We start from the raw sequence: 26,709 nt of genomic DNA, 5'->3' as shown, positions 1-26,709 counted from the left end.
TTCCCTAGCACTTCCTGATATCATGTTTATTGAAATTATAGAGAGCAGAGAAATGTAATAGAGATGGGCTGGCTGACTGATCATTGATGAAACACAGTCCAACCTTATTTTTCCAGAAGCTCAGTTTTAGCACCCATTCTTATCACCTAGACATGCTCAGTCCCCCAAAGACTAGCTCACTAACCAGTCTCACAAAATCTTGATTTACAGACCAGAATGTCTATTTATTCATTTATATAATATGAACTGCAGCTACAGAGTGAATTATATACTGGTCTTAGATAATTAGTACATCCTTTTTAGGTAGGAAGGTTTATTATGTGGAGTGCAGATTATAATCAGTTTTCTGGGATCTGATGTATCTTTTCACAGTAGGGATATACTTTACAAGAGGGTCAGCTAGATTTAAAAATTATGTCTGGCTGGTGCTGGAGACATAGACATTTTTGCTTTTTTATTTTTATGTATTTATTTTCTCACAAGAATGTGCATGTAACATATTTTTACTTTTTTAGCTTTCCTTTATTTAGCCTTATAGCATACTTTGCTCTCCTACCCCCACCAAAAACAGAAACAAAAACTAGATTATGTTCCCTAGATACATGCTCTTAAAGCATTCTAGGTTTTCTTTCATAATCATAGTTGTAATTTACTTGTTCATTGTTGTTCTTCCTTACTGGATTGTCTGTTCCCTGAGGGCTTAGACTGCATCTGTCTGTATTTTTAATTATCTAGTAGGGTACCTAGAATGCAGTAGATAATTTAGTAAATATTTGGTAAATACAAAATGAATACCACTCTCTTTTTTGTTAATGTGTTTTATATATTTCTGTCCTAAATTTCTATTCCATTTATAATCATATTTTTTGGCTCTAGAAGTATCTTATTTTGGTCCCCTGCATATTGACTATAATAACTACCTAACTAGTATTGTATTTCAATTGGCATTTCTGTGTGATGTGATTACTAGTTTAGCTGAAAGCTATTCAGTTCAGTGGGAGCCAGAAGAGGTTATTGGACATGAGAGTGCTGCGTAGGTAAATCTGAGTTTGTTCTCTATTAGTCTCCTTGAGACATTGGGGGAACTTGTGTTCTCTCCCAGCAAAGGTGATCTAGCCCATATATATCCACAGGGAGAACAGGTGCAAACTAGGAGTAGTGGAGTGCTTTCTAAAAGAAATGCTCCAATGCACTATTAGCACCTACTCAACAAGACTTCTGTTCCAAGTTGATAGTCCTAGGACCTTTGCTGGCAAAGGAAAATGAGCTTATGACTTAGAACAGTGTGTAAATCCCTGCTGTGTGTACAAACTTTTCTCTCCTGTGGATAGTTCCCTGGTATGTCTTTTTTTTTTTTTTTTTTCGAGACAGAGTTTCGCTTTTGTTGCCCAGGCTGGAGTGCAATGGCACAGCCTTGGCTCACTGCAACCTCATGAGACCAGCCTCCTGGGTTCAAGCTATTCTCCTGCCTCAACCTCTCAAGTAGCTGGGATTACAGGCGCCCACCACCATTCCCTGCTAATTTTTGTATTTTTGGTAAAGATGGGGTTTCTGAACTCCTGACCTCAGGTAATCTGCCCGCCTTGGCCTCCCAAAGTGCTGGGGTTACAGGCGTGAGCCACTGTGCTTGGCCCCTTGGTATATCTTTAACCTCATCCTAGGGAATAAGAGGAAATATCTTGCCTAGAATCGGTATGAAATTATATACCTGAGAGACAGAAACCCCACTGTTTTACCTTATGTAAAGCTCTGTCTGAGCCCCTCCATCGCGTCTCTTTTGTTACTTTAGCCTGGGAGCAATGCCTAAGTTTTATTCATCACATCAGGCATCATTACAGTCTTGCCAGGAGATGGCCCATTTGTACAGAGTAGAGCAGATGGCAACCTTCAGGTCCTAGCGTGTAAGTGTGCTCTTGCTCCAGAAATTTGGTGCCAAATAGAGCTTTCGAGGTAGGAAAGGGAGTTTCTATTGACTTTTGCTTTGTTGAAGCAGTGGTGGTATTGGAAAAGTGCTCTTGTTTCTGTCTTCTGAGACCCTGAAGGATCTCTCCTAGGCTTCTGTAGACTACGTTTTTAACTGACGTGGTCATCAATAGGGCCAGTGGCTCTAGTGTAGGGATCCTGTATTTAAGGAACTGCTGATGAGACATTGGCAGGAATTATCTGAATCTAAGCCTCTGCTATTTGCAATCTCATATATGTGTGTGTGTATATATTTATGTATGTCCATTTATAGACATATATATGTAGTTTTGTTGATAAGGATAGAGACTCCTATCTAAGATCTGATGCCGTCATTTCTGTTCTTTTTCATTCCTTTGGTTGGTAAAGGGACGATGGAATCAAGGTATAAGGATGATTTGTGTTGTTAGGAATCCATATGTAGTTCCTGGTTTTTAACCTGCTTGCACTGAACTGGTGGGGATGATAGGGTAAATCTCAAGATTAGGCTATTCTAACTACAGATTCATAATTACTTTTATTTCTGCTTACTTAGAATAAGAAATTTTTAGATTGATTAAGGAATTTGTAGATGGATGCTTTCTACTCAGTTTGGTGATATTGATGAACAGATTTAATCCTAAAAATCACTGAAAGAACAAGAGCAGTTTATTTATTAGGCTGTAGTTTCCCTTATTATCTCAGTATATTTGTCACCACTAAATGAAAAAAAGATACTGACTTTTTTATAGACTATAATGATAAAAAAAATTCATTTATATTCATGGCTAAAATTGAATATTTTTCACAACTGAAGAATTATTTGGGCAGGGTGCAGTGATTCACACCTGTAATCCCAGCACTTTGGGAGGCCGAGGCAGGAGGATTGCTTGAGCCCAGGAATTCGAGACCATCCTGGGCAACATATCAAGACCCAGCACTTTGGGAGGCTGAGGTGGGCAGATCACGAGGTCAGGAGATCAAGACCATCCTGGCTAACACGGTGAAACCCCGTCTCTACTAAAAAAATACAAAAAAAAATAGCCGGGCGTGGCAGCGGGCACCTGTAGTCCCAGCTACTTGGGAGGCTGAGGCAGGAGAATGGCGTGAACCCGGGAGGCGGAGCTTACAGTGAGCTGAGGTTGCGCCACTGCACTCCAGCCTGGGCGACAGAGCGAGACTCCGTCTCAAAAAATAAAATAAAATAAAAAATTAGCCTGGAATGGTGGCATGCATCTATAGTCTCAGCTACTAGGGAGGCTGATGTAGGGAGGATTGCCCAGGAATTCAAGGCTGCAGTGAGCTGTCACTGTGCCACTGCACTCCAGCCTGATGACAGCAAGACCCTATCTCAAAAAAAAGAAAAAAGTTGTTTTTTTTCTGTCTTTACCCCTTTGAATGGTGGCCTTGCATTCATCAGCATATGTCCTGTTTTTCCCAAACTTTCTCTCCTAGTTCCATGATAGAATATAGTAGCTGTTTTCTATAGAGTAGAAGTTAAGTATAACTACAGCATTTTCTTCAAATGTTGAAGGTCCCTCCATCAAAATCGTAAAGGAATAGGTTTTTGCCAGGTGGATGACTTAAGCAAATTACTCAGTTCTCTAAACCTCAGTTTATTCCTTATAAAATGGGCATATTAATAATGCCTATCTCAGAATTCATGGGATTTCAAGAAACTTTATGCTCTGGGTTTTGCTTTATGGAAACAAGGATGAAAAACATGATACCTTTAATAGCAACTGTCTCTTAGAAGATAATGTGCCCTGGACCGAATGGCAAGAGAAATTGGATCATTTGTTCTGAAATGAAGTCAATTCCAGCAACTGTGGTCTTTGCATTCTTGTGGCCCTAGTCCCATCCATTTTTCACACAACAGCAAGAAAAATCTTTTGAAAATAAATGGAATCATGTCACTCCCTTCCTTAGACTCTCCTAATGACTGTGTTCACTTTAGCACTTAGATTAAAATTCAAATATCCACCTTTGCCCTGCCAGCTCTGGCTCTTCCCTAACTCATTCCTGCCATTCCTCCCTTTGCTTACTGTGCTCCAGCCACACTGGTGTTTGAACTCCTTGGAACAGGCAAAATTATTTCCTACCTGAGAGGCATTGCATGTTTTGTTTCTTTAGTCTGAAATGCCCACCCTGACCTCTTGCTGCACTGTGCTTGGTTAGTTCTTTCTTATCCTTTACATCTTAGCAAAATGTTAACTCAAAGAGCACTTTGCTTACCACCATATTTAAAGTACAAGCTTCCTTATTTCTGTTTTACAGTACTCTATTCCTTCATGTTCTTATTGTGCTGTGTTGTTTCTTTCAAAGCTTTTATTACACAAGTTGTAATTATTTTATTTTATTTTATTTTATTTTTGAGACAGAGTCTCGCTTTTCCGCCCAGGCTATAATGCAGTGGCGCGATCTCAGCTCACTGCAACCTCCACCTCCCGGGTTCACGCCATTCTCCTGCCTCAGCCTCCCCAGCAGCTGGGACTACAGGTGCCTGCCACCACGCCTGGCTAATTTTTTGTATTTTTAGTAGAGACGGGGTTTCACCATGTTAGCCAAGATGGTCTCGATCTCCTGACCTTGTGATCCGCCCGCCTCGGCCTCCCAAAGTGTTGGGATTACAGGCTTGAGCCACTGCGCCTGGCAGTTGTAATTATTTTATTTGCTAACTTTTTATAAATCTGGGTTTTTTTGTTTTGTTTTTTGTTTTTTTTTTTTTGTTTTTTTGTTTTTTTGTTTTTCTTTTTGAGACGGAGTCTCGCTCTGTCGCCCAGGCTGGAGTGCAGTGGCGCGATCTCGGCTCACTGCAGCCTCTGCCTCCAAGGTTCAAGCAATTCTTCTGCCTCAGCCTCCCGGGTAGCTGGGATTACAGGCACCCACTACCATGCACGGCTAATGTTTGTATTTTTAGTAGAGACAGGGTCTCACTATTTGGCCAGGCTGGTCTCGAACTCCTGACCTCAAGTAATCTGCCCGCCTCGGCCTCCCAAAGTGTTGGGATTACAGGCGTGAGCCACCATGCCCAGCCAAATCTGCGTCTTTTATTAGACTGTAAAGTCTTCAAAGAGTGGATACTCTATCTATCTTATTTACCATTCATACCCTCTAGCACTCAATAGGTACTTAGAAAATCTTTATTTACTAAATGAACATACCGGTGTAAATCACTTTGCTCATAGTGGTCACTTAGAAGTGTTCATTTTTCCCACCTTCTAATTAACCTCCTGTTACACATTAGAAATTAGATAGGGATAATATATAGTCTCTACTCTCAAGGATAGAGGAATCTAAGGAGTAAGACAAATATTTATAATGCACTGTGATAGCTTTTTTTTTTTTGAGACAGAGTTTCGCTTTTGTTGCCCAGACTGGAGTGCAATAGCGCGATCTCAGCTCACTACAACTCTGCCTCCCAGGTTCAAGTGATTCTCCTGCCTCAGCCTCCCGAGTAGCTGGGATTACAGGCATGCACCACCACGCCTGGCTAATTTTGTATTTTTAGTAGAGGCAGGGTTTCTCCATGTTGGTCAGGCTGGTCTCGAACTCCGGACCTCAGGTGTTCTGCCCACTTTGGCCTCCCAAAGTGCTGGGATTACAGATATGAGCCACCGTGCCCAGCCATGATAGCTTTTTAATAAGAGATATGAGACCCCAGAGGAGAAACCAACAAATACAGTCGTCCCTTATTATCTGTTGGAGATTGGTTCCAGGATTCCTCCTCAGATACCAAAATCTACAGATACTCAAGTCCCTTATATAAAAGGATGTGGTATTTGGATATATCCTATGTACATCATATACTTAAAATTATCTCTAGATTACTTATAATACCTAATACAATGTAAACACTATGTAAATAGTTATATTGTTTATGGAATAATAACAAGAAAAAAAAGTGTACGTTTTCAGTACAGATAAAACTATTCATTTCCCCCACCCAATATTTTCAATCCACAGTTAGTTGTATATCCACAGATGCAGAATCCATGGATGCAGAACTCAGGACACAGAGTTGACAGCACTCTGAGGGAGTTAGAAGGCTTGAAAGAAGTGTGAACGGGAGAGTTTGTGAAGAGGAGGTAGAGGAGGGCATTCCAACAGAGAAATTCCTTTATGGAAAGGCGTAGGGATTGGAAATCTCCCGGATCATTGGATAATTATGACAAGGTCTGTTTCTTTTTTTCCTTTTTTTTTGAGATGGAGTCTCACTCTGTCGGCCAGGCTGGAGTGCAGTGGCACGATCTCAGCTCACTGCAACCTCCCCCTGCCAGGTTCCAGAAATTCTCTTCCTGAGCCTTCCGAGTAGCTGGGATTACAGGCACCTGTCACCATGCCAAGCTAATTTTTTTTGTATTTTTAGTAGAGTTGGGGTTTCAACGTCTTGGCCAGGCTGGTCTTGAACTCCTGACCTCGTGATCCACCTACCTCGGCCTCCTGAAGTGCTGGGATTACAGGCATTAGCCACCACACCTGGCTGAGGTCTGTTTCTTAAGAATGGTGTTTATGGGGCCAGGCGTGGTGGCTCACACCTGTAATCCCAGCACTTTGGGAGGCCGAGGCAGGTGGATCACAAGGTCAAGAGATCAAGACCATCCTGGCCAACATGGTGAAACCCCATCTCTACTAAAAATACAAAAATTAGCTGGGCATGGTGGCATGTGCCTGTAGTCCCAGATACTCGGGAGGCTGAGGCAGGAGAATTGCTTGAACCCAGGAGGTGGAGGTTGCAGTGAGCCGAGATCACGCCACTGCACTCCAGCCTGGCAACAGAGTGACACTCTGTCTCAAAAAATAAAAAAAGAATGATGTTTATGGGAGAAGTGACAGAAGATAAGGCTAGAAAGTGGGCCAAATGGTGAAGGACTTTGACTGCCATGCTGTAGACCATGAAAAGCCATTAAAAGTTCATGTGCTCTTTTGTTCCAGTAACAGGACAAGCTGGCCTCCTGGATAAATACAAAATAAGTTATTTATTTTAACTATAGAGATTTTATGGCTAATATATAAATTTTAAAAAGCATGTTAACACTAGTTTGACTTTAAAATAGAATTTATTAAAAAGGAACTTGACAATTTTTGTTTGTTTGTTTTTTTGAGATAGAGTCTTGCCCTGTCGCCCAGGCTGGAGTGCAATGGTGCCATCGTGGCCCACTGCACTTCTGTCTCCTCCTGGGTTCAAGCAATTCTCCTGCTTCAGCCTCCCAGGTAGCTGGGACTACAGGCATGTGTCACCATGCCTGGCTAATTTTTGTATTTTTAGTAGAGACGGGGTTTCACCATGTTGGCCAGGCTGGTCTTGAACTCCTGACCTCAAGTGATCCGCCTGCCTCTGCCTCCCAAAGTACTGGGATTACAGGCATGAGCTACTGCGCCTGGCCTGCAATGTTTTGAAAGGTTGAAAGAGGAGACAAATGGCACTCTTACATTGCTTAGGTTCCATAAAGATTAAAATACTCAGGGCTGGGTGCGGTAGCTCATGGCTGTAATCCCAGCACTTTGGGAGGCTGAGGCGGGTGGATCACCTGAGATCAGGAGTTTGAGACCAGCCTGGCCAACATAGTGAAACCCCATCTCTACTAAAAATCCAAAAAAAAAAAAAAAAAAAAAAAAAAATTAGCCAGTTGTGGTGGTGCATGGCTATAATCCCAGTTACTTGGGAGACTGAGCCAGGAGAATTAATTGAACCTGGAAGGCAGAGGTTGCAGTGAGCTAGGATCGCACCAGTGCACTCCAGCCTGGGTGACAGAGCGAGACTCTGTCTCAAAAATAAATAAATAAATAAATAAAAATACTCAGGATTTTTCATAGTGACAGAAAAAGCCTATTTGACTTTTTCCTATAAAAGTCTAGTTGAATTTAGGTACATGCCTTGAGAATGGCAGATAGCTGAAGTTGCAATAATGAATGAGTCTAGGAAATCATAAATAACAAGATAAAACATACAACATAAAGCATGAGATTAGGAAGAGAGAATAAAGATACTAAACAACAGATATTTTAAGCTTTGAACCAATATATACAGATATTCATGTATCCGTATATGAATTGTACAATTAGCTTGAATGGATATAAGAATGGTCCTGCATGTTTTGGGTAGTCTTTAAAAACAGAGTCAGGCCAGGTGCTGTGGCTCACGCTTGTAAACCCCGCACTTTGAGAGGCCAAGGCAGGTGGATTGCTTAAGACCAGGAGTTTGAGAATAGCCTGGCTAACATGGTGAAATCCCATCTCTAATAAAAATACAAAAAATTAGCTGGGTGTAGGTGGCACATTCCTGTAACGTGGGCTACTTGGGAGACTGAAGCACGAGAATCGCTTGAACCCAGGAGGCAGAGGTTGCAGTGAGCCGAGATCATGCCACTGCACTCTAGCCTGGGTGACAGAGCGAGACTTTATCTCAAAAATAAAAATGAATAAAAATAAAAAATAAAATAAAAACAGGGTCAGATGGAAGAATCAGAACTTTCGTGAGAGATTGCCTGAATTTGTAGGCAAACCTGCTGCTCAGGCAGGTAGCCTATTCTCTAGAAAAGCCAAAAGATTTACAGATTCATAAAGTAACTGATGGGCTTTGAAAATGACTGTGTTTTTCTTCTGTCATGAGATGGGATATTAGTTATTGATTCTTAAATATCATCTGTTATACTTTAGAAATCCTTGTTACTCCAGACTGAGTGTAGAAAAAGTGAAAAAAGTGCAGACTTTGGAATGAGACAGATCTGAGTTCAATTCTAACTCTGTCACTAACTGTGCGACCTTACCTTGAAAAAGTTATTTGTCACCACACCTGCCACCAAGCCTCAGTATTTTTGTCCACAAATTTGGATAATACCTTTTTTTTCTCTTTAGTTTAAAAAAATTTTTTTGAGACCAAGTTTCGCTCTTGTCTCCCAGGCTGGAGTGCAGTGACATAATCTCAGCTCACTGCAACCTCCACCTCCTGGGTTCAAGTGATTCTCCTGCCTCAGCTTTCCCAGTAGCTAGGATTACAGGCACGCGTCACCATGCCTGGTTAATTTTGTATTTTTAGTAGAGACGGGGTTTCACCATGTTGGCCAGGCTAGTCTCGAACTCCTGACTGCAGGTGATCCACCTGCCTCGGCCTCCCAAAGTGCTAGGTTTACAGGGGTGATCCATGTACCCGGCCTAGTTTTTAAACAATTTTTTAAAAATAGAGATGAGGTTTCACAGCGTTGCCCAGGCTGGTCTCAACTCCTGAGCTCAAGTGATCCGCCTACCTTGGCCTCCCAAAGTGCTGGGATTACAGGCGTGAACCACCATGCTCAGCCTGGATAATACCTTTTTGCTGTGTATGGGGGCAACAGTTAGAATTTAGAGACCTTAAAACTAGTATAAATTCTTTCACAGTGGATATGATTTGCTCTCCATTTGAGAAAAAGAAAAGTTTATGCATGTCACTGAGTAATGTAGTGTAGCTTAAAACATCAACAAAAGTTCCAGACTCATAAAAACATATGCATTAAATATGTACAATTTTTTCATGTTTCAGTTATACCCAATAAAGGTATTTTTTTAAAAAATCAAAGATAGCCCAAATGTGTTAGAGACATAAGACCAGAATGTGATTGAAATTAAGTAAGGCAATAATTCAGTTGGTAGTATTATATTCTTTCTCAGGATACAAACTGGCAGCCTGTGGGCCATGTTTGGTCAACAGATGTACTTTGTTTCTTTGTGCTGTGATGAAAATAAATGGAATTTGAGTGCATTTAGGTGGAACATACAAACTTCCCCTTTCCAACAGTTTTCTATGAGCACCACTAGTCTATATGGCCTTAATTGCCTTATACTCTGCTTGATTCACACATCCGTTTGGCTCCTTAGGCATTTGGGTTTGACCTGCCTCTTGGGAGGGGCAAAGAATGAGATGAGTGGTGGTGACAGTAAGAGGGAAATGGGTAATCAGAAACAAAAAAGGAAAAAAGAGAAGGCCAAGGAACCAAATATTCAGTGTTTATTCTCTAGGAGAGAGGCATTGAACCTGGAAGGCACAAATTATCCAGTCAGTGGAGAAGTGTGTGTGGTGCACGTGTGATTCCGGTTTATCCAGCCTCAACTTGGCCTAAATGACATTTCTGTCAAAATTAGTTCCTCCATTTGCTCTAATCTGCTAATTTTTAATTTGGCTTTCTGGGTCTTGGATTTTGGTTATTAGAAGAGGTTTTGCCGTCTATCTTCTATACTTTAGTCTCTTGTAATTTTGACAAGCCTGAAGGTAGGCCTTGGGCTGTAGAAAATGCACCAAGAGTTCTTGTCATCTTTGAGATCTCTTGAGAGATCTTGTAGTTACTTTTCACTCTGCTACATCATCATTTCTTTTTCTACTTAAAATAATGCCTGTTAAGGATTATAAAAATTAAATACTATATTTGAAATTCCTAATACAGGCTTGGTGGTGATTATTATTTACATTAATAATCAGAATAGTTAATCTTATACCTCTCAGAAAATGTGTGATATTTGTAGTTAAAAAAGTCCTTCTCAGCCCTTCCTATTTCACAACTGCTGACTGCTACATCTTAGTCCTTGCATTACCAAGTTGGGATGACCTGGCAAAACTCTTACCAGAAGAGAAAATGCTTCTCAGAAATGCTTTACTTTACCTCAGTACATGAGTACTCTTGACCTCAAGAGAGGTTATGGGGAAGCAGATGGGCAGAATACATCATGAAGAGATTAGTGTGACAACACTGGAAATAAAAGAACAGTTATGTGCTGTCACACTGAGTTTTAATCATCAGTTGGACAGCTTCATGAAGGCTCTTTTAGATGTTTTCTTTTCATTTGCTGTGACATCTGCATGGGCTTTCTAGGAAGAAGTGTCTGAAAGAGCTTATGATGACTTCTGGAAGTGACAATAGGACTTGCTGACAGTCTGCACAGTTAACATATATAGGACTTAACTGGGGTGGATCCAGCAGGAACTGGTCTTGGCAGTCAAGAAAAAGCACTATTTAATTTTTCTCAGTGATTAGATAGGACAGCTTCAGTGGCTTTATTTTCCCAATTGAAATTGTTTAGCTGTTAGAGGACTCTCTGAGGCACTCAGATTCTAGGAGTGGGGTCAGTTTCCTGATTCCCAATATACTGAACATCAGAGGAGAATTCAGAAAATCTCATATTTAATTCTCATATGTTTTTCACTTGTAGTGATGAAAGCTTTGGCTAAAGTAGCTTTCAATTGAATTAACTGATTAATATTCCTGTTTGAAGAAGTAGAGCCTTTTTTGAAAATTAGTGAGGCAGCCAGCCAAAATGATCTCTCTCCTGATTATATCTGGGTTGGAATCTGGTAATGATCCCAGATCTCCTTGACCTCCCAGAGATTTGTATAAAAAATTTTTTTTCCTGATTACAAGAACATATTACCAAGAATGAAAATATTATACAACTATATACTTAGAAAAGTTGTCCATAATCCCATCAGTCAGAAATAACCAGTATTCTATGTATATCCAGAGACTGTATCATTTTATGTTTTTTGTTTAAGGACTCAACCCATCAGAAAAATACCTAATTCAAATACAACTATTGTTATAGCCATTATTTACTAAACATTTACATAATTATTTAACCCTCATAATAATCTGAGAAACAGGAGTATCTTCATTTAAGAGCTTAAGAAACTGAAGTGGCCGAGGCGGGTGGGAGGCCAAGGCGAGTGGATCACCTGAGGTCAGGAGTTTGAGACCAGCCTGGCTAACGTAGTGAAACCTCGTCTCTACTAAAAATACAAAAAAATTAGCCGGGCGTGGTAGCACACACCCGTAGTCCCAGCTACTCGGGAGGCTGAGGCAGGAGAATTGCTTGAACCTGGGAGGCGGAAGTTGCAGTGAGCTGAGATCGTGCCACCGCACTCCAGTCTGGGCGACAGAGCGAGACTCCGTCTCAAAGAAGAAAAAAGAAAAAATTGGTGTGGGGGTATGTAGTAGTAGAATGATTTTGAGAACATTTGACTTATTTAGAGGCAGTCTTCTCTTTTTGAATTGATTAAACTAATTGACATAATTCTGTATTATTCATAGGAAAACAAAAGCTGAAGACACTGTTATTCACATCGTAGTATTTCCAAGAGTTTTGACTCTCGTAGGTCATTTGAGAGTAGGTGGTGTTATCCTAGGATAACACCATATCAGGGTCTGGTTTTCTGTTGGTTAATATTGGTGTGGGTGGCCATCCCTGGGACTCAGCTGTGAGCCTGCTGTCCTATTTGATGCATAGATCAGGGATGAGTTTGCCCAGATATCTAAGGCATATATTTGGCTATTGAAGTTTCAGAGCTTTATGTTGGCACTGAAATTCAAAAGATAGTTTTGAATTTCCTATCAAAACTACCAAAAGAGGGGTTCCTGCAGTCTTCTATAATAGCTTATCATCTATCCAGAGTGTCAAAGACTCTGAACCCTCTTGAGTCATATCTTCCTCCGAAATGTTCATCAAACTGTTTGAGTTCAGGTTACCTCAGTGTCTTCAGTAATTATTTTCATGGTGCTCCTAAGTCAAGGTAAATACCTAACACTTTTGTTTCATTAGTTTGTTAGATCCAAACCGCTTATTTATTTCTTAGCCATTGAGTAGACATTTTTAAAAAAAATCATCCACATAGGCTGGGCACAGTGGCTGACAACTATGATCCCAGTGCTTTGGGAGGCCAAGGCAGAAGGATCGCTTGAGCCCAGGAGTTAGAGACCAGCCTGAGCAACATAGCAAGACCCCGTCTCTATGAAAAACAAAAGCAAAAACAAAATCATCCACATAAATGGAAAGAAAAAAATATTTTTATTTCATTCTTAAATAATCATACTTTTTTGTTTGTTTTTGAAACAAGATCTCGCTCTGTTACCTGGGCTGGAGTGCAGTAGCACAATCACAGCTCACGTTGTGCCTGGCTAATATTTTTTATTTTTGTTTTTATTTTTTGTCTTATTTTTAGTAGAGACAGGGTCTCATTATGTTGCCCAGGCTGGTCTTGAATTCCTGGGCCCGAGCAATCTTCCCACCTCAGCCTCCTAAATTGCTAGGATTACAGGCATGAGCCACCATACCCAGCCAATCATAATTACTTACTAATAGGATGTATATGCTGTTGGATATTATACAACTCCTCCAACCTTAGAAATCAGATTGGATACTGCCACCCTCATTTCTTGTTCCACAGTGATTTTCACACAGTACTTCATTTTTGCTGAAAACCCAGCTTTGCAAAGATGTGATCATTGAAAGAAACCTAACATCTAATGTTGAAACTGAAATACCTTGAGCTAGTAGTGGTTCACATGATGACCAACAGATGTTAGGTATCACTGTGTTTCATTTGAATATGTAAAATATCCTGTAGGACCTGTGAGTTTGCTTTGGTACCCCAGGGCAGCTTGGTGTAGTTTGGAAACCACAGTTCTAGCAATGATCCCAAACTATCAAATCAGGGTCTCTGGGAGTTGTGATGTGGGTACTCTTTTTTGCTTCCCCAAAATATTTTTTGGTGATTATGGGAAACAACTGGCCTCTTATTTTTTTCTTTTTTTTTTTTTTAATTCCCATTTTACAGATGACGTCTTATTTCTTTGTGTGTGTGTGTGTGTGTGTGTTTTGTTATTTGAGATGGAGCCTCACGCCTCACTCTGTTGCCCAGGCTGGAGTGCAGTGGTGCGATCTCAGCTTCCTGCAACCTCCACCTCCCAGGTTCAAGAGTTTCTCCTGCCTCAGCCTCCTGAGTAGCTGGGACTACAGGTGTGTGCCACCACAACTGGCTAATTTTTGTATTTTTAGTAGAGATGGGGTTTCACCATGTTGCCCAGGCTGGTCTCGAACTCCTCACTGCAAATAATCTGCCCACCTTGGCCTCCCAAAGTGTTGGGATTACAGGCATGAGCCACCGTGCCAGCCAAGATAACATCTTATTTCTAATTTGAGTTTCATATTTGTTATACTTGATTTCTCAGTCATTGGTGGTCAATAGCCACTGAGCTCCAACAAGTAATGCAGCCCTGTCAGACATTAAAATATTCATACTTTTTCTTTCACATAGGGAAATAATCTTCCAAATATATACACATAGCAGTTACATTATATCATTATGGTTTTGATTTGCATTTGTCTAATGGCTAATGATGTTAAGCACCTGTTCATGCACTGATTGGCCATTTATTTATCTTCCTTGGAAAGATGTCTATTCAGATCCATTTGTCATTTTATTAATTGAGTTGTAAGAGTTTTTTATATATTCTGGATAAAAGTCCTCCATGATTTGCAAATATTTTCTCCCATTCCTTTGAGTTGTCTTTTCACTTTCTTGATGGTATTATTTGCAGCACAAAAGTTAGTAATTTTGATGAAATCCAATTCATCTGTTTTTTCTTTTGTCATTTATGATTTTGGTGTCATCTGTGAAACCACTGCCTAATCCAAGATCATGAAGATTTATTTCTATGCTTTCTACTAAGAGTTTTATAGTTTTAGTTCTAGCATTTAGGTCTCTAATTCATTTTAATTTAAATTTTTGTGTAATAGAGATTTGAATGATTTAAAATTTTTCCTCTCTTCAGAGGTAGCAACACTAGAAAATAAAGATAAAAAATGGGCCAGGCACAGTGGCTCATGCTGGTAATCCCAGCGCTTTGGGAGGCTGAGGTGGGCGAATCACTTGAGGCCAGGAGTTTGAGACCAGCCTGGCCAACATGGCAAAACCCTGTCTCTACTAAAAATGCAAAAATTAGTGAGGCATGGTGGCATGCATCTATAAGGCCAGCTACCTGGGAGGCTGAGGCACAAGAATGGCTTGAACCCAGGAGGCGGAGGTTGCAGTGAGCTGAGATCATGCTTACTGCACTCTAGCCTGGGCAATAGAGCGAGACTCTGTCTCAAAAAAAAAAAAAACCTAATTTTTTTTCTGACTCTTCTCTGGACTGAGTACACTGTTTTTACCTTTTCTTAGTTAGATGATGGAACTAGATGATATAGCAAGGCTTGACGTCTAAACTGGCAAGTGAAGTTTTTATAGAGACGGATGTTGAAAGGAGGAATAACATACTAAAACATATGGCACATTTAGTTTATGATGAGATCCCAAGTAGTCTATCTCCCATCATAAACTCGAACATGAGTTTAAATCTTCTCTTTTTCAAGGCCGGGTGCAGTGGCTCACACCTGTAATCTCAGCACTTTGGGAGGCGAAGGTGGGCAGATCACTTGAGGTCAGGAGTTCGAGACCAGCCTGGCCAACTTGGTGAAACCCTGTCTCTTCTAAAAATACAAAAATTAGCTGGGCGTTGTGGTGGGCACCTGTCATCCCCACTACTCAGGAGGCTGAAGCAGGAGAATCGCTTGAACTTGGGAGGTGGAGGTTGCAGTGAGCCAAGATTGCACCACTGCACTCCAGCCTGGGTGACAGAATGAGACTCTGTCTCAAGAAAAAAAGAAAACAAAAATCTTCTCCATTTCAAAATGGTTTAGAATTGTATGAGGTGCCAGGGGTCCCAGTTTTATGTATCATATTAGTTGTAACTTATGAGCAGCTGTGACAAGCTACTTGGTTTTCTCCTCAGGGGTCTCTCTTTTTGGCATGTCGGCCCTGTTACTCCCTGGGAACTTTGAGTCTTATTTGGAACTCGTGAAGTCCCTGTGTCTGGGGCCAGCACTGATCCACACAGCTAAGTTTGCACTCGTCTTCCCTCTCATGTATCATACCTGGAATGGGATCCGACACTTGGTAAGTTAATTGGGGATTTGCACATTTTCTCTGTGAAGGGAGTGGGGAGACTGGGAGGATTCTTTCCTTCATTACTGGGTTTAGTGCTGTTCTTTTTTTTTTTTCCCAAGAGTGAAGTCTCGCTCTATTGCCGAGGCTGGAGTGCAGTGGTGCGATCTCAGCTCACTGCAACTTCTGCCTCCTGGGTTCAAGAGATTCCTGTGCCTCAGCCTCTTAAGTAGTTGGCGTTATAGACGCATGCCACCACTCCTGGTTAATTTTTGTATTTTTAGTAGAGAGGGGGTTTCACCATGTTGGCCAGGCTGGTCTCAAACTCCTGGCCTTAAGTGATCCGCCTGCCTAAGCTTCCCAAAGTGCTAGGATTATAGGCGCGAGCCACCGCGCCCAGCTAGTGCTGTTCTTAAGGTTAGTTGTGACTCAGAGTCCTCTTGGGGAAAGCCAGACAAGTTCACAAGTTCCCCTGTGTGTTACCTGGCAGTCCTGCTGGTGGTGTAGCTGAGCAATGGTATAGGCCTCACAGATACTTGCAGGGTCTCATTGTGAACTCTTCCTTTTTAAATTTAATTTAATTTTATTTTTTGAGATAAAGTCTCGCTCTGTCTCCCAGGCTGGGGTGCAGTTGGCGCGATCTTGGGTCACTGCAAACTCCACCTCTTGGGTTCAAGAGATTCTCCTGCCTCAACCTCCCGAGCAGCAGGGACTACAGGCGCCTTCCACCATGCCTGGGTAATTTTTTGTATTTTTAGTAGAGATGGGGTTTCCCCGTGTTAGCCAGGCTGGTCTCAAACTCCTGACCTTGTGATCCACCCCTCTCAGCTTCCCAAAGTGCTGGGATTACAGACGTGAGCCACTGTGCCCTGCTGAACTCTTCATTTTTAAGAGGGATATTTAAAAGAGATCCCTGAAGGCATGGAATGTATGTTTATGACATAAATATTAATTGGTACCTATTTATGTGTCAGGTACTGTTGTAGACACTGGGGATTCAGTTATGAGCTAGATAACCATTGTTGCTGCTTTCATTCTTACGTTCCTGTTGACCCAGAGTAGTGCTTCTGACAGGACTCAAATAGATTACCTTTTCTTATCTACACATTATATTGCATTTCTGTTTTGAGATGTTGGACAGAATTGGGCCAACTTTAATAGAAACTGGGTGCCAAGAATTCCAGGTTTTAATATTGAGGTTAGGAATCTTTTTTTTTTTTTTTTTTTGAGACAGAGTCTTGCTCCGTTGCCCAGGCTGGAGTACAATGGTGCAATCTCAGCTCACTGCAACCTCCACCTCCCAGGTTCAAGTGATTCTCCTGCCTTAGCCTCCCAAGTAGCTGAGATTACAGGTGCCCACAACCACGGCCAGCTAATTTTTTTTTTTTGGTATTTTTAGTAGAGACGGGATTTTGCCATGTTGGCCAGCCTTACAGGTGCCTGCCACCACACCCAGCAAAATTTTTTTTTTTTTTGTATTTTTTAGTAGAGATGGGGTTTCACCATGTTGGCCAGCCTGGTCTTGAACTCTTGGCTTCCCAAAGTGCTGGGATTACAGATGCGAGCCACTGCACATGGCAGGAATCATTTAATAGATTGAAAACTGTCCATGTTGCCTCCTATGTGACCTCATCGTCTGCTCAAAACTGGTTTCTAAAATTAGCCAGGTATGGTGGTGTGTGCCTGTGGTCCCAGCTACCCGTAAGGCTGAGGTGGGAGGATCGAATGAGCCCGGGAGGCGGAGGTTGCAGTGAGCCGAGATTGTGCCACTGCACTTCAGCCTGGGTGACAGAGTGACCCCATCTAAAAAAAAAAAAAAAAAAAAAAAAACAAAAAAAAACAGGCGGGCACAGTAGTTCACACCTGTAATCTCAGCATTTTGGGAGGCCGAGGCGGGCGGATAATCTGAGGCCGGGAGTTCGAGACCAGCCTTACCAACATGGAGAAACCCTGTCTCTACTAAAAATACAAAATTAGCCGGGCATGGTGGCACATGCCTATAATCCCAGCTACTCGGGAGGCTGAGGCAGGAGAATTGCTTGAACCCGGGAGGCAGAGGTTTCAGTGAGCTGAGATCATGCCATTGTACTCCATCCAGCCTGGGCAACAAGAGCGAAATTCCATCTCAAAAAGAAAAAAAATACAAAAATTAGCCGGGGGTGGTGGCATGTGCCTGTAATCCCAGCTACTTGGGAGGCTGAGGCAGGAGAATCCAGGAGGCAGAGGTTGCAGTGAGCCAAGATCATGCCACTGCACTCTAGCCTGGGTGACAAAAGTGAAACTCCATCTCAAAAAAAAAAAAAAGATTTTATATTTTGTAGTCTCCCTAGTTTTGCTTCCAAGAAGGCAATTAAAATTCAGTTCTTTCTGTATTTTCATTACTTCTGAATCTGAGTCAACTGTCAGATGGATGCTTTTGCCTTAATTTGACTTTTTATTACTTCCAAATCATAGCCTTAGAGACAAGCACTTTCTGGATTTCAGTCTGGTCCAATAGACAGTTTAATGGAATAAAAAAAATGAGAGACTAAATGACTTATTAAATTAAGTGTCTGTATCAGCTGTTCCCTGGGGCAGTGTTCAGTTTGATTTAAAATGACTTTTCACTTCCCTGAGGGGGAGGCAGTAGAGAGGGAGGACATTTCCATTAATGACTTCCTATTCCACAGAACAAAGCTCTGTAAAGAAAATCAGCTGATCAGCTTCCTCTGTTCATATTTTGGCTCAGGCAGAGAGACTTGCCCTATATTTCTTTGTCTCAATATGGGGGTAAGAGAGGGGAGGTTTTACAAAATTGCAGAACTTAGAGCTTTTCTGCCCTGGTTCTTGCCTGTGATGGTAATCTTTTTGTTGAGGGAAGTGAAGAACCTAAAGGTCCTTAAGTCTGCTTTTATTTTTTCTTCTAGCAAGTACTGGCTGTGAGTGTGGGACAGGATTTTGTGTTTTCTGTGACAGTCTGTAGTTTTTGGCCTCTGAACTTGATAGTTTACTTGCCAGAAGATCTAATGGGGGAGTGAGGAGTGAAAGAGTAGGATGTTATAGGGTCTGTGGCATTCTAGGGAATATCCCTGCCTACTACCACTACCCAGTAGGACGCACTCTCTATAAAACATTGTCCTTATTTAAGCAAAACAACTCTTTGTGGAATCTGCTTGACTCCTAATCTCCTAGTTAGAAGCAATTTGAGGGTTGAGGTGGAGGCATCTTCTCATCTTGATTTTTTTTTTTTCTGGGCTTCCATCTTTTCTCTGAACTGACTCCTAATTTAGGCAGTTTTACATTCAGACTGTGGGTGTATGTGTGTATGTGTGTGTTAAGGCGCCATGTATGTGGGAAGTGTGGAAAATGAAGACTGCTTTTGCCCCATGGGCTCATTTAGTGACTTATAATGTAATATTAATATGTTAATATCCCTAAGACACAAGAGAGTCAAAATTAGTGTTTTGTTAAATGTGGGGCTGGGGGCATGGTAGCTCATGTCTGTAACCCTAGCACTTTGGGAGGCCAAGGCAGGTGAATTGCTTGAGCTCAGGAGTTCAAAACTAGCCTGGGCAATGTGGCAAAACTTCATCTCTACCAAAAATACAAAAAATTAGCTGGGCATGGTGATGGGTGCCTGTAGTCCCAGCTACTTGGGAGGCTGAGGCAGGAAGATTGCTTGAACCTGGGAGGTCAAGGCCTCAGTGAGCTGAGATTGTGCCACTGCACTCCAGCCTAGGTGACAAAGTGAGACCCTGTCTCAAAAAATTAAAAAAAAAAAAAGTGGGGGCGGGTGGTGGGGTAGGGGCTGGGTGAGATGGCTCACACCTGTAATCCCAGCACTTTGGGAGGCTGAGGCGGGAGGATTGCTTGAGCCCAGGAGTTCAATACTAGCCTGGGCGAGACATAACAAGAGTCTATCTCTATTTTTCAATATTAAAAAGAAATGTGGGTTTTAACTCAATTGGCAGAAAACCAATTTAGTGGCATGCTACCAACAAAAAAAGAAATTTAAATAGAATAGAAAATATAGGCTGGGGCTGGGCGTGGTGGCTCATGCCTGTAATCCCAGCACTTTGGGAGGCTGAGGAGGGTGTATCACTTGAGGTCAAGAGTTCGAGACCAGCCTGGCCAACATGGTGAAACCCCATCTCTACTAAAAATACAAAAATTAGCTCGGCATGGTGGCATGCGCCTGTAGTCCCAGCCACTGGCAGGGCTGAGGCAAGAGAATCGCTTGAACCTGGGAGGCTGACGTTGCTGTGAGCCAAGATGGCGCCACTGGAGAGGCTGGGTGCAGAAGTTCACGCCCGTAATGCCAGCTTTTAGGGAAGCAGAGGCAGGAGGATAGCTTGAGTCCAGGAGTTCAAGACCTGCCTGAACAATATAATGAGACCCCGTTCTCCACAAAAAGGAAAAAATATATGTTTTTTAATGAAATTTATTTATATATAAAATATATAAATATATACTTGTATATATATGGCACCACTCAGTAATGGTAAATATTGTTTTATCAACTTTTGCTATATTATATATACATATCTATTGGGTTCCAGTTTTAAAGGTATTTCTTACCTTTAATTTTGTCAAAACAAAATTGACAAATAGTGTTCTAGATCTCAGAGTATCCTTTAGAATACTAGTCCTCTGATAAACAGAGTTTCCCTCTATAAAAAGATTCTGAGATTGACTGTATCTAGGAAATCAGGCATATTATATCTCTCTTTTGGAGATTCACAGTGTGCATTAGTAAACTGTTAAGAGGCTGGGCGCAGTGGCTCACGCCTGTAATCCCAGCATGCTGGGAGGACAAGGCGGGCAGATCACGAGGTCAGGAGATCAAGACCATCCTGGCTAACTCGATGAAACCCCATCTCTACTAAAAATACAAAAACAAAATTAGCCAGGCGTGGTGGCGTGCGCCTCTAGTCCCAGCTACTTGGGAGGCTGAGGCAAGAGAATGGCATGAACCTGGGAGGTGGAGCTTGCAGTGAGCCGAGATCATGCCACTGCACTCCAGCCTGGGCGACAGAGTGAGAGTCCGTCTCAAAAAAAAAAAACTGTTTAGAAAGTCTTGCAGTTAAATGTTTATGAACTTTGTATGACCACAGAACTTTTTTTTGGCCCATACAATGGCTTTCAACATTCTGAGGAGCAAGTGTTTGGAAGAATACACCTTGAGAAATATTAATCTAGATGTGTGGTCCTGAGGAAAAGTTGTATTTATTCATTCTGGAAGCTTTTGTATACCGTATGGGGCCTGTGGCATTCTAGAGAACATTCCTCCTACCATCACCACACAATAGAACCTGATTTTCTGTCATTGGAATAAGTGGATAATAGGTTCCATACTGTGGGTTTTGAGAAGGGTAAAGGTGGGGCATAAGGGTAGAAGCGCTTTTCTCTAGAATCATGCTGAGAGGAGATATCTATTCCTTTATGTAGAATTACTTTCTGAGACAGGAACTGTTAATGTCCTGTTTACTGAAATTCCTTTTTTTTTTTGCTTTGTCCACAGATGTGGGACCTAGGAAAAGGCCTGAAGATTCCCCAGCTATACCAGTCTGGAGTGGTTGTCCTGGTTCTTACTGTGTTGTCTTCTATGGGGCTGGCAGCTATGTGAAGAAAGGAGGCTCCCAGCATCATCTTCCTACACATTATTACATTCACCCATCTTTCTGTTTGTCATTCTTATCTCCAGCCTGGGAAAAGTTCTCCTTATTTGTTTAGATCCTTTTGTATTTTCAGATCTCCTTGGAGCAGTAGAGTACCTGGTAGACCATAATAGTGGAAAAGGGTCTAGTTTTCCCCTTGTTTCTAAAGATGAGGTGGCTGCAAAAACTCCCCTTTTTTGACCACAGCTTGCCTACTCTCGGCCTAGAAGCAGTTATTCTCTCTCCATATTGGGCTTTGATTTGTGCTGAGGGTCAGCTTTTGGCTCCTTCTTCCTGAGACAGTGGAAACAATGCCAGCTCTGTGACTTCTGCCCTGGGGACGGGCCGGGGAGGGGGGTGGGTTGGTGAGGCTTTGGGTGCCACTGCCTGTGGGTTGCTGGCTTAAAGGACAATTCTCTTCATTGGTGAGAGCCCAGGCCATTAACACCTACACAGTGTTATTGAAAGAAGAGAGGTGGGGGTGGAGGGGAATTAGTCTGTCCCAGCTAGAGGGAGATAAAGAGGGCTAGTTAGTTCTTGGAGCAGCTGCTTTTGAGGAGAAAATATATAGCTTTGGACACGAGGAAGATCCAGAAAATTATCATTGAACATATTAATGGTTATTTCTTTTTCTTGGATTTCCAGAAAAGCCTCTTAATTTTATGCTTTCTCATCGAAGTAATGTACCCTTTTTTTCTGAAACTGAATTAAATACTCATTTTATCTTTGACTCTCCTTGAAATCTAGAGAAACCAAGAAAATGGCTGTTGGGAAGGAACCAATTTCCTCCTCTTCCCTTGGGTCTCAGGCATTTACATCCTCCCTCTCCCCGCAATCTGACCTTTACCAGGAGGGAAACAGTTCTCCTACATCTCATCATTGGAAAAGTTTTCAGGGAATCAGATAGAACTTAGCCAGAGATTTAAATATCACAGAGAAGCCTCAGAGAAGGAAGGAGAAAAAGAAAAGAAGTGACTCATGTAGAGTGCTTTTGGGTTATAGGCACCAAAATCCCATTAAGGACTGATTATAAGCTTCATGGTACAGTTCAGCAAATTATGATTCATTGAGGGGCACAGAGGACCAGTGTTGGTGACAGCTAGGGGATGATGAGGTTATAGGCTTGGGGTGAATGAAGCATAGAGATTTTTTTTTTTAAAAAAGAAGGGATTGTTGAAAACCTGGCAAAAATGTATAATTTAATGAGAAAACTTGCTGCTTTTAAAATCCATATAGGCCAGGCTTTAGCAGGCATGCTGTTTTGATAGTTTTTGGGAACTCTGGAATAAGAGACTTATCTCGTCTGTCACTTTGAGTTGTTGGCCAGCCAGTTAAAGCTGTGGGTCGAAGAGGGGAAATGTTAACTGGCTGGTGTCAATTGGATAGGAAGACCTTAGTTAAGGTGGGGACCTGCTGTTTTAACAGTCTTCATTCAGGGTCCCAAATAGTATTTGGCTTTAAGTAATGATTGCTTTTCCCTTTTTACTAGAGGGGCCCTGGGAAGTCCTTATACCTTTCCTCCATTTTAAACCAGCTGTTCTCTACTTTGTCCTTGGAATGAGAGACAAGTGATCATGAGAGAACACTTTGTCATTGGGACTGGGAAAGGTTTGGCAAGGGCATTAAATTTAACAGCCAGTGCCAGGAAAATATAAAATGGGGTCAATGATAAACAGCTGTTAGAGGCTGGAAAATGGGTAGGGCAGTTGAATTTTTTGGTGGTTTCGTACCATTTGGGTGATTGAAGCATGGTAGTGGGTGGGTGGGGGGTGTGACAGAGCATCATGTTTGTTATTCTGCCTTAAATTTCTACTTACTGTCTTTTTCTTCTCTGTCTTCCAGTCACTTTAATATCTTCAATTTTCAAACTATATTTGTACTTGGGCTTAGATAGAAAGTCTTACACAAGCATAGTATCTTCTACTTTGGTTTTCCCTACCTTTTCTTCCCCACCTTCTCCAAACACACATATACATACTCTACTCAATTCTATTTCTGATTTTGTAGTTGTTAGTTGTGCATGCTCAGGATAAAAAATGAGTGGGTAGGGTTGAGGGACTGGTTCTTTGAGGTTCTGCCCTTTTTCCATGATTCAGACCAACTTTCTCTTGGTCATTTCTGGAGTATAACTGACTCAATTCTTGTAAAAATGTGTTCCACCCAAACCACTGTATGTTCTTTTCCCTACTTTATTTTCTCCTACCTTCCTTCTCCTAATTGTGTTACAAGAGGCAGCCATAGCAAGAATGGAAAATCCAGATCAGTAAAAGATTCAACAAAAAAAGTTTATTTTCCAAATTTGCTTTTACTCCCACCCCAAAATTTCCCTGTTTCACAGTTCTGACTGGGGGCTCTTGTTTATTTCACTCAGTCGCTATATGGGTTTTTCAGTGTGTGGCCACTTGGTCCATATGAAGTTCCAGGTTTGTATTTCTGGACCTCAGCTAGATTACGCCCTGCCCAGAGTTCTAGCATACGTGGACTTCCAGGTGGGCTCTTAGGATTTGGCTGGGCTTTGGGGACCTGGAGTATGACCTGCAGAGGGGTGTGAGCTTTGGAGTTCATCTGGGGAATTGAGGTTGGCAGCTGGGGAGCTTGGAATTATGGTTGGACTTCGTGCTTGTTGTACAGTCTTTGTGATAGACTTCTTTCTGAGTTTCTTCTGACTGTCTGGATCATGGGGCTGTCAGTGATAAGAGTGAGAGAGATAGTCATGTCTCTGGTCAGGCCCGGATCATTCCTAATGCACCTCAGGATTCTAACTCCCTTTCTCCCCATACCATGGGCAGTAGATCAAGTTTCAAATAAGAAAAGTTAAATTTGATTTCTCTAACCACCCTCCCCCACCTTGAGATTAGATCATTTTCTACTGTTGGGGGTATGATGTCCTTAGCCCATCCCTTCAGGCCTCAGAAGGTGATTAAGGACTAGTCAAGATAAGACAAATTGGTTAGAGGTCCCCCATGCTGGGATAGTGGTGGCATAACAATAGACATTTTTTGAGGTTGAAAAGAAATTGAGACAACAGGGTTTTGGGTTAGATGGGAAGAATAGATACCTTGCCTAAGATTTCAGGACACAGCCCATTGGAGGCCTTGAGTAAATCAGGATTTTTCTGTATCCATTTGGTGAGGGAGGCAGCACCAGCAGTTGTACGGGAGGTCAGGGTCACCCGAGCAGGGGGTATCTTCAGAGGCATTTGCCAGGTGCCCATGAAGGAACCCCAAGGATTTGCCTAAAAATGAAAAGGGATTCCTCAGTAGGGCTTCTCACTCCCAGTAACTGACTTAGACCTCTGTTTGTATTATTTCCTTTCTTTACCTTTAGGAATGCATGGTTATGAAACAAGACTGAAAGCGTAATCTTCCCACCTTTCCTTATCCCCCTCCCTCATTTAGGCTTTGCAGGCCTAATTTTTTCATCCCCTTTACTCTGCCAACTTAAATTCCACATCCTTAGGCTGAGTGTGGCAAAGGAGTACCCACTGCACAAATGTTATCACCTGAAGGCTTTCATTTATACAGATCATTGATCAATTTAAGAACTTCTGAAGGGTGCTAAACACAACTCTATCCTGCTGGGTAAGCTGGCCGGAAGTTCAGGGGCTCTCACATTACAACATGAATTAGATTAAACTTTAATTTTCCCGATAATGGCTGTGAGAGACTGCACATCTCCCAGTTCTGTGCCTTAATTGTTTGCCTTTCTTGATAGGAGTGAAGATAGTATCTCACCTTGGAATGGGGCACAGAAGGCAGTAGATGACCACGATCGTTGGCAATAATTTGAGTGTAGCCTTCATGAGAAGAGATGCTCTGGGGTACAAGTGGGAGAGATAAAGGTTTGTGAGGGGAAAAAGGGAAGTATTTGGGGAGCTTGGTCAGAGAAGAATATGGGAGTTTAGAGAATGCTAAAAGGAGTTAATTGACAGGGAGAGCATGAGGCTATCTTGTAGGTGCACTGAACATGGAATACCTCTTTTGTTGGCTTAGTGGGAGACCAGTTCTGCAGATACTTGGATGAGAAAGCCTTTTCATACTGTGGAGAGAAAGATAAGTAGCCCTATGAGACTTCAAGGCCCCAAACCCAGGAAATGAAGACTAGGCACAATTCTTTAGATTTGAAGACCAAAGGCCTGACCAACCATGTAGGCTTTAAATCACTATGACAAGGGTGTAATTTGTTTGGTCTAGATGTGTGCTGTCCAACATGGAGCCGGGAGCCACATGGAGCTGTTGAGCACCTGAAATATGACTAGTTCAAATTGAGGTGCTTTATAAATATGAAATATGCTGAATTTTGAAGTTTTTTTCTTTTCTTTTTTTTTTTTGAGATAGGATCTTGGTCTGCCACCTGGGTTGGCGTCAGTGGCGTGATCCTAGCTCACTGCAGCCTTGGACACCTGGATTCAAGCGATCCTCCTCCCTCAGACTCACAGGTAGCTGGGACTACAGGTGCATGCCACCATGTCCAGCTAATTTTTAAATTTACTTGTAGAGATGAGGTCTCACCATATTGCCCAGGGTGGTCTCAAACTCCTGGCCTCAAGCGATCCTTGTGCCTCAGCCTCCCAAAGTGTTGGGATTACAGACGTGAGCTACAACACCCAGCAGGTTTTGGAGATTTAGTACAAAAAAAGAACGTAAAATGTCTGATTATAATTTTTTAAATACTGATTAAATGTTGACATAATATTTGGATTTATTGGGTTAAATTCAATATATTTAAATTTTATGTTTTAATTTTTTCATGTAGCTACTAGAAAATTTAAAATTACATTTGTGGCTCGCACTCTTTTTGTTGGGCAGCACTGGTCTAGATCAGGAGTTGGTAAACTATGGCCTATGGGCCATATCCATATTGCTGCCTGTTTGGGGATGGCCTGAGAGTAAGGGTGATGTTTATAAATGAACATTTACAGTTGATTCAATCAAATGGAACACTAACTTTGAATCCCAGTTAAGTGAAATGTTTTCTCAACCCCCAAAATTCCATTATTTTCATTAGTAGTACAAAAAATTGTACTCAGTTATATTTTGAATTTGTCAAAAATGTTATGGAAAAATGTTTTTCTTTAATTATGCAAGTAGCTACAGAATATTTTTGACTTTGCCACTTGGCCTGCAAAGCCTAAAATTTTTACACTCCACCCTTTTACAGAAAAAAAATTGCCAACTTCTGGTTTATACCCTACAAATTTAACCCAGGGATACCTTTGGATCGCCCCTGGGCTCTCTCTATCCCTGAGGAGGTAAAATATTATCTCACTCCACTCTCAGCTATCTGTTCAAAGATCAGAATCCTATGAGAGGGGACAGTCCAAAGATAGAATCTGAAAAACAAAAGTAAACGTTAAAGAAATGGAGAATGGGAACTTACCTGGTTGGCACTGTAGTTAGTGGCCAT

At 41.7% G+C, this 26,709-nt stretch overlaps 2 protein-coding genes across 5 annotated transcripts in view; one reads left to right on the top strand and one right to left on the bottom strand.

Moving 5' to 3' along the window:
• SDHC (succinate dehydrogenase complex subunit C) overlaps positions 1-22,033 on the top strand; it is a 50,741-nt gene extending 28,708 nt beyond the window's left edge. For 2 of the 4 annotated variants that reach the window (XM_008964205.6, XM_003811822.6), the window contains 2 exons: positions 15,516-15,679; positions 21,168-22,033. In XM_008964205.6, the coding sequence (XP_008962453.4) occupies positions 15,516-15,679; positions 21,168-21,272 (269 nt within the window). In that variant the 3' untranslated portion in view covers positions 21,273-22,033. The remainder of the gene's footprint in view (positions 1-15,515; positions 15,680-21,167) is intronic. The other 2 variants (XM_008964209.5, XM_008964207.5) reach the window with 1 other exon arrangement.
• Positions 22,034-23,569: 1,536 nt separating this feature from the next.
• CFAP126 (cilia and flagella associated protein 126) lies at positions 23,570-26,709 on the bottom strand. The gene is made up of 5 exons (XM_008964210.5): positions 26,683-26,709; positions 25,279-25,341; positions 25,038-25,118; positions 24,362-24,538; positions 23,570-23,986 (listed from the first exon to the last, which is right to left on the bottom strand). Exons 1-5 carry the CDS (start codon positions 26,707-26,709, stop codon positions 23,801-23,803), a joined length of 534 nt encoding a protein of 177 aa, XP_008962458.2. The 3' UTR covers positions 23,570-23,800.

Source organism: Pan paniscus, chromosome 1 (assembly GCF_029289425.2).
Source record: "Pan paniscus chromosome 1, NHGRI_mPanPan1-v2.0_pri, whole genome shotgun sequence".
NCBI lineage: Eukaryota > Metazoa > Chordata > Mammalia > Primates > Hominidae > Pan > Pan paniscus.
This window is presented reverse-complemented; position numbering and strand designations above follow the sequence as displayed.